The 19,308-nt window shown below is 41.8% G+C and overlaps 1 protein-coding gene across 1 annotated transcript in view; it reads left to right on the forward strand.

The window, feature by feature from the left end:
- Positions 1-17,982, forward strand: part of LOC120548496 (cadherin-23-like) — a 97,822-nt gene extending 79,840 nt beyond the window's left edge. The window contains exons 7-9 of the mRNA XM_039784773.1: positions 15,979-16,173; positions 16,285-16,413; positions 17,911-17,982. Coding sequence (XP_039640707.1) covers positions 15,979-16,173; positions 16,285-16,413; positions 17,911-17,982 — 396 coding nt within the window. The remainder of the gene's footprint in view (positions 1-15,978; positions 16,174-16,284; positions 16,414-17,910) is intronic.
- Positions 17,983-19,308: the final 1,326 nt, after the last annotated feature.

Genomic DNA, 19,308 nt, shown 5'->3' on the forward strand with positions numbered 1-19,308 from the left:
CAGCTTCTATGGTCCGTACATCTGGAACAAACTACCGCTAAACTGTAGGTCGGCACCTAATCTCAGCTCTTTTAAATCAAGGCTGAAGACCTTTCTTCTTAACACTGCCTTTTCTTAATTCATTTTGTTATTTTCTTATTTTTTCTGTATTAACTGCTTTCTATCTGTTACTAATTTGTATGAATTTTGGACTGTGTCTTTATGTCTTGTGTAAAGCACTTTGAATTGTATTGCTGCTGAACTGTGCTATACAAATAAAATTGCCTTGCCTTGCCTTCTGGAAACCTGTTGCCCACAGAGTGGCGAGGACCTGTATTTGGACCGGGATGGCACGTTTCCGGTGCATTGCCCTCTCTACTGGACTCAATTCAGTACATAGATCCAGGAGCACTGCTTTAGGGAATTTAAATTGGCATATTGGCCAGTCAACGTCATGGTCCCTGAAGTCTCTTTCTCTCGAGAGCTTAACGGCTGTATTTCCAGACTTTGACATTTGATAATATATGCACAGTATTAAAGACATATATTTAGTATTTTAGGCTACACCATGCGCTGCCGTTATCTAATGGTAGGTTATTTGATGCTATCCTGTATTCCATGCAGTTGGGCCATCTCCTCCTTCATGGAACAATTATCACTCAGTACAAGCGCAAATAACACTGCTGGATTTAATCTTCATGATAACGTGGATGATATGGAGTGAAAAAATGTGCGTGAGGCATCAATACTTGAAAATATTACAAGTAATCGTTATTCCCACACTTACTTTCTGCAGTCTGACTTCAGTTTACCACCTCACCATCTGCGTCACCAATTCCCATTGTCTCCAAAATGTGCCTACGCATGGGTCAGAGTTTGCATGGAGGATCGCACATTCTCCCGTCAAGTTATTTTTTTTATAAATCACAACCATTGCATGGGAAGCGGCGTATGCACATTTTCAGCCCCGTTTTGTGCGTACGCCACGTTTATAAATGAGACCCCTGAGCATTACTTAGCTCCTCGGTTAGCTAACACTCGCTGGGTGACTTGTGCTGGATCTTACTTATTCGATAGCTCCTCGGTCCTCAGCTGAACCTGAAGTTGTTCTGACCCTCCTTCGTGAAAGCTGTCTCAAAGCCCTTATTCCTGGCCCGAGGAGCGAGCATCGATGAGGGATCTCCGAGGAGCTCGTATACACGAGCACAGCCTTTCCGGAAGCCGTGCAGCTGAAAGCCGTTGCAAACTTTGCCCATACAGCAGACCAATTCACCTGATGCTTCAAAGGACAGGATGTCTCGTTCCTCTAAAAACGATCTTTAAAAGATTTTCGTCAGATTTTGAGAGACTCTAGTCAGGCTCATTCCCCTGCCAGTTCTGGGTGAGTCCCGATTGCCCTGCCGCCGACTGAACATGTCAGGTCGGCCAAAATGAACGCCGACAGCCCCCCAGACTGACGACGGCACGGGACACAACGAACAGATTTGAGTCACTGACCTCGCCAGACTGTCCAACGGCCGATTTTCGGCCCTGTGTGTCCCGGGCTTAAGATGCGAGGAAGGGAGGCAAGTGGAGATGCCGGGGCTGCAATTTAAGAACCTGGGAGGCAGCCATGGTTCCCGCAGGAGAGCAGTGCTCAACAATATCTGTCCCAACTGGGACACAGGTGTTATCAACAGGTAACCTCCTTATTAGCACCGCTCTGCCACAGAAGCCCGGCAGCATGGTTCTTCCAGCCCGTCGTCCGCCATGTCTGTATACTCTAAAGTCATGTTTGATCGCACAAGATTTCTAGTTTTAAGTATCGGGACTCTGGTTGTTTTTGAATGGAATCAGTTGTGTGCGGTGTGCTGTTTTGGCTAAAGCATTGCTCTTCACACACTATAGAAATAAAACTGTATTTCACATTTATCATTACATGTCATTATGTGTAGGGACACTCCCATTTTCAACCTCTGTTAAGATTTAAAAAGGAGCTAAAGCTGAAAGGAACACACAACATACATACAATGATCGCACGTAATGATCGCACGCACGCACACATACACGCGCACACAAATTCATAGGCTGTCCTTGCCTTTCAAAAGTGGCTCCTCTCACTGTCTGTTGGTGTGGAATCATTTTGTTCGGCTGAGTGCTTCTCCAGAAAATCGGCCATCGCTCAGCCAGGCCACAAAGTGGTAGACAGAGAGGAAAGCAGTGCACGAGCGAGATGGAATGAAAGGTTATAATGTTAGAAATTTTTTTGCAATCAGTTTCTGTACAATACTCAAAGACTTGCTCCATATTATGTGTTGTATTACATCTTTCTGACCAGATTAACAGAAATTTATTGGGTGCAGGAGGTCAAGTGAATTGCCAGGAAAAGGCTAACTGCTGTTAGAAAAGGAAAGAAGAAATGATGGCAGCTATGTGTGGGAAGTGCATATAAACAATATTGCCAATCTTGTCAGTGGAGCAATTGATTTTCTGGCAGACCAATCATAATCCAAAGAGCTACAGTTCTTCGGAAGAAACACACACCATACACACATCAGACTCGAAATAAGGATGGTTCTAAGTTGCTCTTACTTGCGGTCATTTGTACTGTTGGGGTATTTCTATTAGTCTCTTTAAACAATGGGTGTTACTTTTTTTTTTTTTTTTTTTTTACTTCATTTGGGATCATCTCTTCTCATTCTTTCCCTGCTTTGGTACCATCCCCACAGGAATCCTCAGTTGGTGGAAGAATGAGAATAGCAAAATTGGGGTTTGGAGAACTGGGTGGTTTCTTGTGACTGATGCCCCCGCTGCAGCACCATTGAATTTGCTTTTACCAAGGTGGTCTCTGACAGAGCTATAAACAGAAAAATCACAGCAAAAGAATCCTTGTCAACTAGTAAAGTCAAAAAGATATTATGAGAATAAACGGAAACAATGACAAATTTGCTGCATGGTGTAAATGGGAGAAGCTGCATATGATAGTGGGCATGTGAATGTGGATTCATTTTGTGTACACTGGTACGTGTCCATTGTTTGCTTGTTTCAAACGTTTAAGAAGGAAATGTGAATGTATCAGAACTATTTTATTGACAATGTGGAATTATTTATTATATAGTATTTATGTATCGTATTGACAATGTGGACGTATTAATGTAATGTTGAATGTCTAGTGTTTTATCTTTTGTGTGGACCCCAGGAAGAATAGTTGTTACTACGGAACAATGGGGATCCTTAATAAAATTAAAATATAAAAGACATTCGAACCTTTCTGAAGAAGAAACTTTGTCACATACAATCGTACAGTACAATGTAGTGGAATTATATTACTATCTGGCCTGAAGGTTCTTCAACTGACCTCAATTCGAAACAAGTATATAGAAATGTTCTTACAGCACCAGGTTTACCAGAAATGTTATTTTGTGCAGTTTCTTTTCCACCTCAACTAGAGAAGTCACGCTTACAGTGAAAACACACCGGGCGCAAGAGCATCGCGTATAGCCGCTTAGCGCAGCTATTCCATCCGTTGGCCCGCACGGTGCAGCGATCGTTTCGGCGTCACCTCTATTTCTTGCGCTAGACGCGAGCGAATGTGTCAAACCTGGCAGGTAATCACATACAGGAAGACCACAGTGCAGCCGGATACTTGACAAAAATAAAACACCTAGGTTCATCACACACAGCCACATATAGGCTACAATTACCACAGATTTCCTTACTCATCCTGTCTGAGAGAGAGAGAGAGAGACTCATCATTCCTGGAATTGGAGTTAAACTTGTAAAAGGCACACCTATCGGAAGATTGCATGTTGTTACTCAGGTTACTCAGTCAGTCTCTTAGCTTACACTGAGGTCAAGATCCAATTCAATACTCAGGCTGCAATGATGGCATCAGCCACATAGGCTTTACCACTGGGGCTGCTAAGATTAAAGGGCTTTATGAGGTGGGTTTCATACCTCCACCGCAGCCCCAAGCCCATTGTCTATTGCGATATCCCAGGTACATACAAGAGGACTGCAGCTCAGTACCATTGGGGAAAGCATGTGCTTTAAAAAAAAAAAACGTTGTCACAACTGTTGCCATGAGTGGAATTATAATGACAGACATCCTTTTTATGAGTAGTCTCATAAGGCTGTCTCATTGGTTTGTGGATGTTATTGCCATGACATCAAATTTTAAGTTGTTACTACCCCTCTTGGGCCTGAGGGTTCATTTTACCAGCGACATGGCTGCATCAGGGACACAAGTCCATGAGGTGTATGCAAACAAATACTACATGGTAAGCCACAAGCTAGGCTTCTCCACTGTCTACTGAGATTGTGATGGCACACAGTTCTGGAGATGAGGTCTTTGTAAAACTCATTCTTTTGGGGAAATTTCCTGGCTCCTCTCTAATCTGTTTGACACCATTGGAGAGAATAACTGAACAGCTCAATAATTTGACAAAGCATCTTTAATTTCTGGCATGTCTTAAAGCATTTGTACTGCAAGCATGATACAAACAAATTCTACACATACTAGATGCATGTTTATTTAGGCGTTCAAACACACATTGAAACACACTCTGGCTTTTCAGCAGAGTATAAATCATTTTTGTATAATTTTCCCCATTTACTGTTGGAGCCTTGCAGATGAAAGACACTTAGTCTTGTTTCAATACCAGTGAATTATTGATAAGCTAATTTCAAATGTGAAATATGGCTTTGTGTGTCACCTCTATGATTAATATAAGTGACTACGTTTACATGCACATAATATTCCAGTCTTTGCCCTTATCCCGAAAAAAAGATATTACACTCCACTAATATTCCTGTTTGCATGTAGCCGTGCAAAATAGGATTTTTCTAAGTTTTCCAGCGGTGACGGACTTGTTGGACCATTCTTTCAATCAGCTTCTTGAAAAGGTTGTCGTAGCGATGTTCGCACATATCCAAAAACCTGTTAATATCCAAGTCTTTGATAATGTTTAAAAGTAGCTGTGTTTCTCCTTCTTATCAAGTCTGCAACCTTGCAGACTGTTGGCTGGTTGGTTTGTGTACAGCAACCATAGCAACACACAGAGCTGACCATAAGCCGTGAACTGCGGTTAAAAACCCTGATTGAAGGGCATATTCTGAATGCCCTGTATACATGTCCAAAGAATGCCTTAATGTCTTAATCGGAAAATGCTATATCCGGAAAAAGGCCTTATTCGGAATATCCAACCCTAATATGCTGTTTACATGACCTGTATCAAATTCTCGTGATTCACCTGCTTCAGCATCTCTGTCAAAGCTGCGCTGTGAATTAATTATTGCCCTCAACCTCACCTTTATACTATAGTTTGTGTTCTATGTCCATCAGGTAGTTGTGTAATTCATATATTGTATAAATACATGCAGTATATTGATAGATTCAGTTTATCCTGGGATATATTTGTAATTCATGTCTTTTCAAAAGTGTTTCAGTAGTGTGCAGGACCCTCAAAGAGGGGTCACAGTTGTGGTGTTTGGTTATGTTAGATTTATAATAATATTAGTTTATTTTGCCCTACCTTCACATCAGAATGCCTAGACACTTAGTAGTGCCACTTTGACCAACAAGAGGGGCATCTGGGGGCAGTCATTTTCAGCAAAAATTGAAAATGACCCATTAGGGCACATAACTGATTACATAATGGTTTTAAAAGAGGGGGTGTAGTGGCACTCTATGTAAAATCTTTGGATTGTCCATTGGCTCATCTATATGGCATGTTGTTTTCCTCTCTTTAGACTTTGGTACTTAATGCTACACATTCAGGGTTGAATCAGAATGTTGAATTTTATCTAAAAGAAAGGACTGTATGGAGTGTGATTTCAGAAATATAATAGTAAGGATTGGTGCATTTTACTGGGAACAAGTAATCTATGTCCACTTTTGACATCTTTGCACTTATTGTAGTTGAGTGTTACCATCCCCAGATGACTTTGAAACAGCATGTCTGCATTCAGTCAGTCATCAGTGTGTATTGTTGTAATTGGGATCTGAGAAGCTTTTTATACAGACAGGCCTTTCATTGATATTCTGTGTGTTTTGTGTTTTCTGAAATTCGGTTTATGGTCTCACGCTGTTTTATTAACTTTAGACTTGCTTAAAGAGGAAAACTTTACTTACTTAAAATATTTACTGTAAGTTCATTCTAAATTTAGATTTCCAAAAAAGCAACAACTTTTAGTTTTCAATAATGCAGTTTATTCCAGATCTCTCTATAGTTTCAACTTCATGATATGGTCATCATGGTGAGGTCTGGTTAAAACATACCTTAGCTATTAATAAGGACTATTGCCAGCTCTTTACATTCTTTTTGTCCTTCACTGAGACATGTAAGCGATAAAACACAAGAAGGTGGAGTATGAAAATGAGGTGGAAATAAAAAATGCCACAGGGCAAAAGTGGAAGGCCATTTCTTCACTGAGTTTGTGTTTTGTTTTACTGTATATCTGGACAACGTAGAAATGTATTGGCACTCTCACAGTATGCCATGGCAACTTGTCACAGCCAAAAAGATAAGCTGTGTTCAAATCTTTGAAACAAATCAAAGTTTGTTTCATCAGTTTGACCCATGTTTCGGAGTCACCAAGGACCGGTACCTGGTAACATTATCTGTAGACCTTACAGACTGGACTCTTGCTTTAGGTGTCCTATGATGTTAACAGACACCAGCTAATCAAAAACCAGGAACATTTTGCACACATGTATAAAGCTTTTTTAGTTAACATATTTTTCTTCTCTTACCTCTGACTTAATTATATAGCTTTTAAATATATAGCTTTTTTTCTCCTCATTTCCTCACATTGTCAGAATAATGCCAGCGGCAGTGTGACAAGGCGCCACATGTGGGAGGCAATGACGGATGGACAGAGGTTGTGAGAGGCAGGCAGTGAAAGGGTGAGCGGAGCTGGTACAATCACATGCCTGCTGGGTTGGAAGCGGAGAGCAGACAGCCAGGGAGGAACTGAGAACCTTGCGAGCAGCGTAGGTGTAATCATGGCCCCTATTGTAGTGAACAGTTAGGCTTCTAGAGCTGTGAGCAGCAGGGGGCCTAAACCCAGGCGCTGCCCCTGCAAATCACCATGTCTTTAACATTTCTGAAAAAAAATAAGAGCAGAGCATTGTACTCAAAAGTGTGTGGGTTTGCCATGGCCTTTACCAGGTAGATCAAAAAGTCTTGACTTCAAATAGAACTGGACTCTGAAGCGAGCTGGAAAGATTGTGGCTGACCCCTACCACCCCAGCCACAAACTCTTTGAGTCACTCCCCTCTGGCAGGAGACTGAGGTCCATCAGGACCAAAACCACACGCCACATGAACAGTTTTTTCCCCTCCGCCACTAGTCTTATCAACAAGGCCTGGAACCCACCCTGACTCTCTCCACACTACACCTCTGGCTCTACATGCCAGTGTATTTACTCTGCTGTAGTATTCCTTTTTACTTAACTTATTTTATTTTATTTATCTTATTCTTAGTTTTATTTTTTTTGTTGTTACATACTGTGTGTATATATGTATACTTACAGTACAGGCCAAAAGTTTGGACACACCTTCTCATTCAATGCGTTTCCTTTTTATTTTCATGACTATTTACATTGTAGATTCTCACTGAAGGCATCAAAACTTTACTTTACTTATTTATTATGTACTTAACAAAAAAGTGTGAAATAACTGAAAACATGTCTTATATTTTAGATTCTTCAAAGTAGCCATCCTTTGCTTTTTTATTAATAAGGGAAAAAATTCCACTAATTAACCCGGACAAAGCACACCTGTGAAGTGAAAACCATTTCAGGTGACTACCTCATGAAGCTCATTGAGAGAACACCAAGGGTTTGCAGAGTTATCAAAAAAAGCAAAGGGTGGCTACTTTGAAGAATCTAAAATATAAGACATGTTTTCAGTTATTTCACACTTTTTTGTTAAGTACATAATTCCATATGTGTTCATTCATAGTTTTGATGCCTTCAGTGAGAATCAACAATGTAAATAGTCATGAAAATAAAGAAACGCATTGAATGAGAAGGTGTGTCCAAACTTTTGGCCTGTACTGTATATTGTTTATATTCTTCTGATCCTTCTTACATTTAGAGAATGTGTGACATGCACCAACAACACCAAGACAAATTCCTTGTATGCGTAAAAAGACGTACTTGGCAATAAAACCTTTTCTGATTCTGATAGAAGAAAATGCATGCATGACTTGTGACTGCCATTTCTTACTAAATGAACAGAAGGCAGCGCAGAATGTACTTGGATTTTTGGCCAACTAGTAACACAGCCTAAGAATAGCATTTACAGTCAGTGGGTCAGAGGGTCAATCCATCTGTACTATTTTGTTCTTTTGAGAGGTGGTGAGTCACAGCATCATCTAAACCACTGCCCAAAGTTTGCCAATTGTTCAATTCTCAGTGAATATTTTTCATGCCAAAATGTAGTGGTGAATATCTGTGATAATTAGAAAACTGTGCAAGATCCCCTTTCATGAAAATTGTAATCGCTAATATGGAGCAGGCTTTGACATCCTCAGACATTTCAAATCACTTATAGAAATGTGGTGGGCTACTTGAATACACTCATAAAGCACTCCCTCAGTCACATAAACATTCAATAAAGATTGTTCTCGAGTCCCAAATCTCAAGTCCTAGTCGAGTCTCAAGTCTTATTTTATAAGTCTGTGTGTGCAACTGTAGTCCAAGTCCCCATCTCTGACACTGAAAGAGCAGTTTTACGTAAATTGTAAACTCAGTCTGTCACAGACACAATCAATACAACATTACAGTATTTAGCAGAGCAGCATCTTTGGTTATCATCCACGATCTGCAGAGCATTTGGTTAGAAAAATCTTGAATATGTGACATTTCCCCGAGCACAAAATCACTACAGTGTCTATGTTGTTATAATTATCATAGATAAGCAAACTGAGCAAATTAAGTACTGAAGCATGGAGGGGGTTGCCATGGATCTGAAATGGTACTAAGGGCAGTTTTAAGTCATTTTTTGTTTGATTGTCAAAAATGGTAATGAATGTATCCAATATGCACTTAGCAGAGGAATAGAAGAATACTAACCAGTTTTGATGTGACCGTGTTTATCCTCCACGCAAAAAATACAGGCATTATGGCATACATTCCAAAGCTGATGGAGACCAATCTACATTTCCTTAGAGAGAAGGGGAAGTGCAGAGTAGAGGTATTATTTTTGCGGTCTGTTTTGTTAATGATTAACAGTGACATGGTACCAATGCAATATGTATATAATATAATATATATTTCCTCATAAACCCTTGATCTTTCACATTCATGCTGATGACACATTTTTAAGATTAATGTGATGTAGAATGCTAAGAAGTATTTATTTTATATATATTTTGCGGTCTCCTCTTGCTATGCTTTCAATAGCACAGTACTTAACTTCTCAATTGCAAGATTTGTGTTTGGGTGATTTGCATAATTTCTTTTGAACAAATCATACTCTAATTTGGAGCTTTTAGCTTGTGCACCTAAAGAGCATAATTTGCCTTCCACATAATTTGACTTGAGTGGATTTGGTTTCATTTCTTCCATTGCTAGAGTGACGTATAAATGAATTAAACAGTGTGCAGTTGTTGTTGGACAGAGTATCATCACACACTGTTGTGACTACTCCCTCAAGTACTCCCTAGAGGAGAGAGCTGATGTTTGGAATCTGGAATCCATTACACCAGCCCTCAGTGGACTTCAGCCCCTGTCATCCCACAAGGTCCCAGAGAGAAGCTGGGCCGTGTACTTTAGTCTTTAAGTCTGGCCAACCTCGACTCTTCTGGCCAGCCTCGACTCTCCAGGGCCCCAGAAGTCATGTTGAACCTGAAATCTGGCCCACAGGAGACCAGCACTCCACTGCGGCCTTCAGCCGAGGCAGTAGAGACTGCAGTGCAAACACCAGCATATTATACAGCACAGGTGCAGTTAAAAGAGAATAGGGACTCCCTTCTTTATTAGAGATTTATCATGGCTGTTAGTGGCAGGCTTTCATTTTCATATGCTTATATCTGTGCTCTCGCTTTCTTTCCTCTCACTGTCTGTCTTCCTCTCAGTCTATGTTTTTCTCAATCTCCTTACAACTTGTCTTTCTGTCTGGGTTTGGAAAGTAGTCAGGCAAATCCATCAAGATCTGTCAATTAGAACTGAGTACATCAGTGTTTTTAGGTTACCTCCTACTGTTTTCATTGGGTTTCACTGTGTGGGCCCCTGAAGGACATTCCAATTCAGCCAATCCAGAAGCATCTTCATTAGATCTGTCTCCGCCCCCGAGAAGAATCCATCTCCATTGCAAGTAGTAAAGCCCCATGCTTAATTGGAATATTTCTGATGGTGGCATGACCTGGAATGTGGCATTCAGGCCAAAAAGTTACATATTTTGTCTCATCACACCAATAAGAATCTTCAACGAGAATCTTTTCTTACATTTTGTCAGTCTTGGATTTCAAGGCTTTCAGCTTTTTCTTTCTATGTACTGTGAATTATTGGACCTTGTTTACAAAGGTGTGTGTCTGTAATTCATGTCCAATCTACGGAATTGTTTTACAGTTAATGAGTAGCTCCTCATTTACATTTATAACAAATGTAAATCTGTCTGAATAGTCTCCAATAAACACAGTATGCTCTTCCTTGAAAATCTCTCTCTCTCTCTCTCTCTCTCTCTCTCTCTCTCTCTCTCTCTCTCTCTCTCTGTACTCTACAGTATGTCTCTCCTCCTCTCCTTCCATAAGTAGTAGCTCTCAGAGGGAGACCAGGGCGATTCCTGCAGTGCACTTCAGATAAGACACAGCAGGAAACTCTCTTCATCCCTCTTCAACTGTCTCCTCACTTAACATTCTCCTTCCCATAGGAAATAGCCCCCATGTATTCAAAAGCTACAAAGCACTGTCAAGGCATATATGCAGGAATATAAGCCATGGCTAACCAAGTGGCTTTTGCACTTGTGAAGGAGGCGGTAGCGACACATACAACGCTTCTCAACTAACATTCAGTGGAACGGTCTCGCCAAGCCTTGCTGTGCGTTGTTTATCGTGTGACTCGTTTATGGAGAAGTAATTGGACAGTCTTATAGGATAATAAAAACAGAAGGATTCACTGCCTTGCATTTTGCGCCTGGTCACCCACATTGACTTGTAATCGGCATCACATGGGTCCAATCAATGGCCTGATAGCGAGGCTATTAAGACCCGGTGAAAGGTACAAAAGGCCAAGCAGACGACTATGACTATGTTTGATGGCTCTTTGTGTTCTGGTTACCAGACGCGCTTTAGTATGCTCTCTGCAGTAGTGGACTGCGGGAATGCAGAGAAATCTATCATGAGTAGGTGATGATCTAAGGCAACTGTTTAAATAGGTTGCTTTTATTGTTGTTTCTCTTTGTATTGAAATGCACCACTTATCCAAATAGAGCATTTTGACCTTCAAAGTTTTTTAGGGGGATAAAGGGAAAACGAGATAAGAATGAGTAAGGTGAATGGGTAATGGCTTTGTTGTGATTCTGTTAGCAGGCATTAGAGCCTCCAGAGTCTAATAGCAGAGCAGCACCTGCACACAGCCAAGCATGCTCACCTCTGAAGTACCACGCTGGCACACTGACACATAGTGTTGAGAGTTGGTCATCTGTGCTTCTCAGCAAAGCTTTGAACTGCTTTGAACACCGTGGCAGTGTCGAATCTGGTAGATCAAAAATGGTGTGTGTGTTTACTTATTGAAGTGTGGTACGTTATTTGCTGAGCCTTGTGGCATTTGACACTGGGAGGTGTTAATGTGTCATTGTTTAATAGGCTGCTGTGTAGAGAGAGATAGAAACTGGCATGCTTTAGGGGAGGAAAAAAGATACGTCATATCACACACTTTCTCCATACACAGCCAGATCTCATGCTCTTTCCAAAAGAGGTACACACACACACACACCCTTAATGCTCAACTATCAAACTGCTTCCTTGACATCAAAGCAACGTTGATAAAGCAGACACCCATGCCACACACACGTACAGGTATACAAGTGCGCACTCACAAATAAGCACAGGCAGGAATATTTAATTCATTCACCAAGAGTTTGTTTTTGCCTATTTTTATCCATTTAATTTGTGGCTGTGCTCCAGTGTCATGCTGCAGGCTGTAGGGTACAGGTGTTTTGCGTTCTCTCGTAAGCAGACAAATTGACAAGCGTAATAATTGTATCAGAGAAATGGAGATTAGATGTGTTTATTCAAATGCTGTTATTGTTGTGGAGGAGTGGATTAGTAACTACTCTCCTTCACTCCACAACTATCATTGAGGTTTGCTTCAGTTTTACTTGTGCTGCACTGGAGCCTCTCAGTGACCAGAGGAGAGCGGAATATGGCAAACTGACCGACCTACCAAAGACTGTTTAGTTTTTGTTTTGATTATTTTTCTTCTTTTCCTGCAAGAGATGGTTTACTTCAACAATACAATAAGAGGGGCTTCCTACTTACTTTTATTCTTCTGTCACCGCTATAGCCAGAGCCACTGCTTTTCTTTATAGTCGCTACAACGAAATCACCTTTAAAAATCAACTCACCAATGGGTGTATGAGGTTTACCCACCTAAGATCTTAACAGGCAGGAAAAATCCTGATGTAGCAATCCTGACTTTCAAATCAGGTTTTTTTTTAATCTAAAATACATGTACTTTGAATACAACAGTCTCAAAAATTACCTTCAACATAGTCTGCACAATGGGGGATTCCAACTTCTTAACAAAGTTAAGAAACTGAGCCCTGTGATGTCGGTTGCTCTCTCTGGCATATGTTGCTCTCCTCCTCTTCCCCTGCAGCTACACTACTTGGATCCCTCTCCTCTTTCTGTCCCTCAATTCCCAATGGCAGAAGCAGGGAGACTGAGGAGAAGTGTAATGTGAAGCCATGTAGACAGAGGCACTTGGCCTTAGTTTGCGTTTATGTTGTTTGGTTACCTCGGGGATGGCTCCCTGTCCTTGAGAGTACAGTGGGTCAACAGGTCTAAGGCACACATGCATTTTGCTACACAGATAACAAATACATACGCATACTGTATGTCCACAGACACCGTCTCATCCCACATATTTATACTATCCAAGCAAACATTCATACACATGTTCTTAACCAAGCATACACACAGTGTTATAGACTCTGACACACCAAGGCAATAGCGCAGGGTAGCATACATACAACATACACCTCCACACTCCCCTGCCACCTGTGCAGACAGACTGTGGGGTCAACTGCTCTCTTACTGTGTCACTTTAACTTTGGCTCAGGGCCCAGCTCAGTTCAACACCATGACCTCCCCATGTGGTCACGCTCTCCCCCTGCAGTTAACAAGTCCACACTCTGAGCTGAGGTAGAGAATAGGGACCTAATATAAGCATTTATTTCCAGTAATATAGCTGGAATACCTCCTGTCCTCCAGTACTTGTTTTCTTGTATCTGTAGGTATTCTCATTTCTCATTAATTGTGTGTGTGTGGCTGTTTGGAGATAAAATTCCAATTAATGAGGATGTTCCTTAAACTTACAGACAAGCTGCTCTGCAATACCTGGGGACTCTGTTTTTTTATATGGCCTCCTCTTTTTTCCACTTGCCAGGTTTCCACACTGACCATGACCAAGACAAACAGTACTCTGTTATGGCATTGGGCAGCCTTTCTGCCCAGTTGATATTTCTTAACTCTTAGCTTTTAGATACCCAAGGCAATTTTGGGAGGCAACACCGATAGGCAAGGCTTATCTTTTATATATATTTACAGACAACAAGGTGCAACAAATATCTTCGGACAATAGGATGTCCCGATGCCATTCAAGGTGCACTATTGTGAGAGTAAAATCTGTTTTATCAGCGGAAGTCACAAAGTGAAGCTGCAACAGGCATTCTGTCTAACTGAGATGCCATAAATGTGCGTGCCCAGATTAAACTCTGCTGCCAGCTGGGTATGGTCACTTCTGAAACCGTCTCCATGCACAGGAAGCAATGAGATAAATTCAGCTCAAAATTAAAATGTAGTCATTATCTGTACACACCCATATCATTTGAGGTTCAAGTGAAGTTTGTAGGATCACCACACAGCGAGATAGCACTATGGTTTCATCTCAGCCTTCTTTCAAACTTTTGAATGAAAATGTTAATGTCTCTTTTTAGAGCTGCTTTCCAAAGCTACCTGGAACACACAAATGTTACTAGAGTGTGAGCTGAGAAACCTCAGTGGGGAAAAAAGGCTCTTTATATGCTATTGCCTACATTGTAAATGGATGTCTGCCGATAGGCCTAAAACATCACACATATGATTATTGTGACAGAGACTGGGACTCCAGGTTAATAAGATTCTGACTGAGTAGCAAGATATGAATTCAATTGTGATTCTGTGAGAATTCACAGATCCAGTTTATCTTTTTTTAATTTTCCCCTTAACATTTAAAGGAATCTACATGTACGTGTCTGTGCTCAAATATGGCTTCTGGAAAGAAAATAAAGGATAAAATATGAATTACTAAACCGACATTATTTAAGACGTTCCCCATACTTTAGAGTTACGCAGCACATTCGCCAGGAGTCATTCTTGATGCCTAAACATCTCTCTCAGATAGCCTAAGGCCAGGGATGATTGGGAATGTCTTGCTGCGTGTCTGCCTAATCTCTGGGATCTCTGTTTTCTTCATTTTCAATCATGTCGCCATCCATACTACTAGTGTTAACGTTACCACCATCAAGCCGCAATGATTTGCCGCCAATGAATGCCGCCGAATCCGTCGAGTCGTTTTGTAGTGGTGTGTCGAGTGCAACGTACAGTATATTCCCATCCAATTAGATTGAATTCGGTATTGATGACACGAAAAATACTAACGGTAACTCCAGTGAAATTATTTGAAACTTATTAATGAGGACTAGATTAGGACTGTATTTAAAGCTGATTCTGGTTTCCAACTTCGCCCCAGGTGTGTCTGTTAAAACACGGACGGAGACAACTTCTCTCTTTTGATGCTTTATTAAGATCCAGCAACGTGCAACCTAGCTAACCGGTTAACACAAACAACAAAATCACTAGCTAACTTACTTTAAATTTGCAAGATCTATAGACCAATACAACAACAGGCTTAAGTTAACTGACAACATAAGTTATACGACTTACAGTTCTCAAGGACGCACTTTCTTTTCTCTCACTTTTTATATCCATGTGGCGCGCGCCCGCTCGCGGTGTGAGGCGCGTTTCTGACATGCACTCACCCTTTTGTACAAAACGAAAGTAACGAGCAGATTTTCTAAAATGTAAGGAGTAGAAAGTACTGATATTCGTGTTAAAATGTAAGGAGTAAAAGTAAAAAGTCGCCACAAAAATAAATAGTAAAACTAAAGTAAAAATATCTGAAAAATGTACTTGAGTACAGTAACGAAGTATTTGTACTTCATTACTTCCCATCTCTGATTCTAGTATTGGGAGAAAAAAAACAATCGCAACCATCCTGGGCAGCGCTAAGCCCCGATAGCGTAGATAGTGAGAGGGGAGGGACTTAGCGCGCCTGATGTCAGTCATCCAGCAATGTACAGACGTACAGACTAGCCAGTAACCAATCACGGGTGTGATCGAAGTAGCTATGTAAATCAGTGCTTTCATTTATCCAAATTGACTAAGAATACATTGTTCTTTGCAGTCATGATTTGAGGAAGTCGCTGCAGGGGAAGAATAGGCACATTCACAGTCACAAGGACTAAATCAAATTGTAATCTGTGGTGGTTGGTAGTTAAGGCTTTTGTGTAAATCACTTACAATTAAGTCATAAGTTAAATCTTTACTTCATAAGTAGTATGTGAATACTCACCCTGAGCCTTTTTAAAAAAATATTTGACTACAGTGTAAATCAGGACATGTATTCGGATCGTGTCTACCTTGCTGTTTTCCTGTACTCAGTGTGTGTGTGTGTGTGTGTGTGTGTGTGTGTGTGTGTGTGTGTGTGTGTGTGTGTGCGCGCGCGCGCACGCGCTTGACTGTCTTTCAGAACACACCGGTGGGCAGATCAGTTTTCATGGTGAACGCCACAGATCCAGACCAGGGCACTGGAGGCAGCGTTCTTTTCTCCTTCCAGCCTTCCTCTCCCTTCTTTTCCATCGACGGGGCCCGAGGCACCGTCACCGTCATCAAACCCCTGGACTACGAGACAACCTCGTCGTACCAGCTCACTGTCAACGCCACGGTCAGCACACACACATCGCAGTAAATTTCTGTCTACATTAGCGCAGAGCCAACACACCGAGTCAAATGAATGCACATGCATATACTGATCTGAACTTTTTGTTTCTATCAGGATCAAGACAAAGTGAGACCTCTGTCCCGGCTTGCCAATTTAGCTATCACCATCACTGATGTCCAGGACATGGACCCCATTTTCACCAATCTGCCCTACAGTACCAACATAGAGGAAGACATTCCCCTGGTCAGTAATACAATCCCACACATCACACTGCCACAGCTTATATCCTATTCATGCAGCTTTTATGTGAAACCCCCGAATCTGTCCATTTCTTTCTCTCCCATCCTTCTCTGTTGCCAACTTATTTTATATACCTCATTGCTCATCCCCAGCTCTTTGTGTCCCATGTTCATACTCCTCTTTGATTATTCAGGGTGTGTTTGGAGCAGTTGCAAGAGAAATATGGTTAAAAGTCGAGGCCTGAGTTATTATCAGAGCAGGATCTCACCTCTCATCCTGCCTCCTGAGCCCCCAGGAAACACACACACACACACACACACACACACACACACACACACACACAAACTCTACCCTGGGCCCCTACATACAAGTGTTGGAGGCTGTAATTATTGTGGGAGATTTACAGTCTTGCTTTAGGGATGTGAGGCCTCTAGCAAAGGTCACTGGGGCTGTAGGATTTACTGTATCTCACCATGCTACCTCATGTGCTCATACTGCTGCATGTGTGTGTGAAGTATGAAGTCTTTGTATTGTATGAAGTACTAAGCAGTGAGTCTAACTATGACCTTACCTTTTGTCTTTATTGCAAGTAGGTTTGTAATGGCTATTTAATACACTGAGTGTCTCTTTCCCTGTACACTATTATGTTCACTCCCCTGACTCTGCCCTCTAAACTTGGTTCCCAGGTGGCTAATGGTCCAGCTATTTATGTTTACACTCGGGGATGGGGGGGGGGAATTACACACAGGGGCATAATACTGTCCGTCCTTATTTCTGTTCTGTCTCTCTCTCTCACCATCAGTTTTATTCTGCCTCTCTCGAAGTCTCTCCCCTGACTCACCCAACCTACCCCACTCAAACACCCGCCCGCACACATCCCTCGTCCCCGGCCTGCACACGCTGTAGTAGAAATGTCAAGTGCTACATTTGCATGCATATTAAAGGGCCATGACAGAGTCGACGCCCGGTGTCTCCCCGACTCTCTGATTCATCAACTGTCACCAGGAAGGTCGCAAGGGGAGGGGGACTAAGAGAGAGGGAGACGTTGGGGTGGAATGGGAAAAGGTGGAAGGAGTTGGGTGAAAGAAGTTAGATGATGAAATAAAGGAGGAGAAAGTTAAAAAGAGGGGCATTACGTTGGATCACAAAGTTGACATTGGTGAATGGATTCCAGATTTCTCACAGCAGTTGAGCAGCGTTAAGCCTCAGTAATACTGCCTTGGAGTGTTGAAGCTCTTGCCTCTAACAGTAGGGGACAGTGTGTAATCCTGTTACTGCAACGTTGTAGGAGGAGGTCACGGCAGGCGTGCAACCAAAATCTGTTACTGAGGCCATTTGACCCCACAACAGATACAGACAGGATAAGTGCTTAAAGTAAGACAGAAAGACACAAAAATGCAGGTCAACAGTGCCACTGCTCTTGAAAACGCACACACACACAGACACACATTTCCGATGCCCTCATGTGCTATTCTAACAGGCATGTGTCATTTCCATTAGACAGTGTTGGGCAGTGATAAGCCGAGGGCGTGCAGTGACAGAACGAGTGTCAACTGTTCTCAAGGCCCATGACATTTACACGTAAAGGGATATCAAACTTGGATCCCTGTCATAGGTCATTTCTCAAAGGTGTGAGTGCGCACACACACACACACACACACATACAGCCCCCGCCCCCCACCCCCTCTGTTTCTGCATCTGTCTTCCTCAGTTCCTGTTTGTTTCTCTGTGTCTTTCTTTTTCTCTAGCCAATCAACCCGTCATGTGTAGGAAACGTTGACAACAGAGTAGAAGAAAATAATTTTTTTTTTCAGATGAAATCACAGGGCAGGGTTTTCGGCTGTTATAGATGTGAATCCATGCTGCTTGGACTGACGTTTAAGCTCCTTCTAGGACAAACACAATTTGGCTGTCAAATCGATGAGGAGAGAGAGAGAGAGAAAGGGAGAATAGGTTGGGGGGTAATGCACTGTAATGCTAGAAAATGAAAGGATGAAGAGGGGGGTTGGCTTCAGTATGGGGAGGTGTGTGTGTGTGTGTGTGTGTGTGTGTGTGTGTGTGTGTGTGTGTGTGTGTGTGTGTGTGTGTGTTTGCAGGAGAGGGAATGTATATTTGATGGTTGATTGAACATATTCCACTTGTGTGGACAGCTCGAGAATATTGCTCATATTACTTCAGCATCGCCTCTTCTCCTCACTTTTTCTCTGTCCCTAAATCTTCTGTGTGTTTGGGTGTGTGTGTTTCCCTCTCAGCTAGTGATTGGTGTGAATCAGTCTCTCTGAAAGGCTTGTAATTGATTCTGCTGTAATTGGTCAATGACAGAAGATGCTTTGGCAGAAATGGAGCATTGGTTGTGAGTTTGAGAGCTAAGGGGGGGATGTGAGGGAGCAAAGGCGGGTAGGAGGAGGAGAGAAGGAAGGACATTGGGAAGTAGGGAGGGTCTCTCCATCTCTCGCTGCAGCACAGGGGTTTTTAAGTATCACCACCGTGTCTGATTGAGGCACGAAGGCTGGGAAAGCTCAGCAGATCAAAGACTTTTCAAACAGCTTTCTCTCTCTTTCTTTTTCTGTTTTTTTTTTTAAACATCATACTGTGGTTTTGTCGAGTTGTAGACTGGAGAGTTTTTAAACAATGAAAGGAGAAATAAACCCCAATGAAATGCTGATTAAACTGATAAAATAATGCAAAATATGATAAGGCCACTATCAAGGGCAAAAACCATATAATAGGAGTCTGATTATTTCATGTGCCGATAGCTGTTTACTGTGATACTAGGTTTCTTGTTATTGGTAACAGGTCAGGTTAAAGTGGAATCTACTGTAGAAATCCTTACAAAAAAAAAATGTGACTGTGAAGATAACATGCAGCTTATACTGTGTGTGTGTGTGTGTGTGTGTG

This window comes from Perca fluviatilis, chromosome 19 (assembly GCF_010015445.1).
Source record: "Perca fluviatilis chromosome 19, GENO_Pfluv_1.0, whole genome shotgun sequence".
Classification (NCBI taxonomy): Eukaryota; Metazoa; Chordata; class Actinopteri; order Perciformes; family Percidae; genus Perca; species Perca fluviatilis.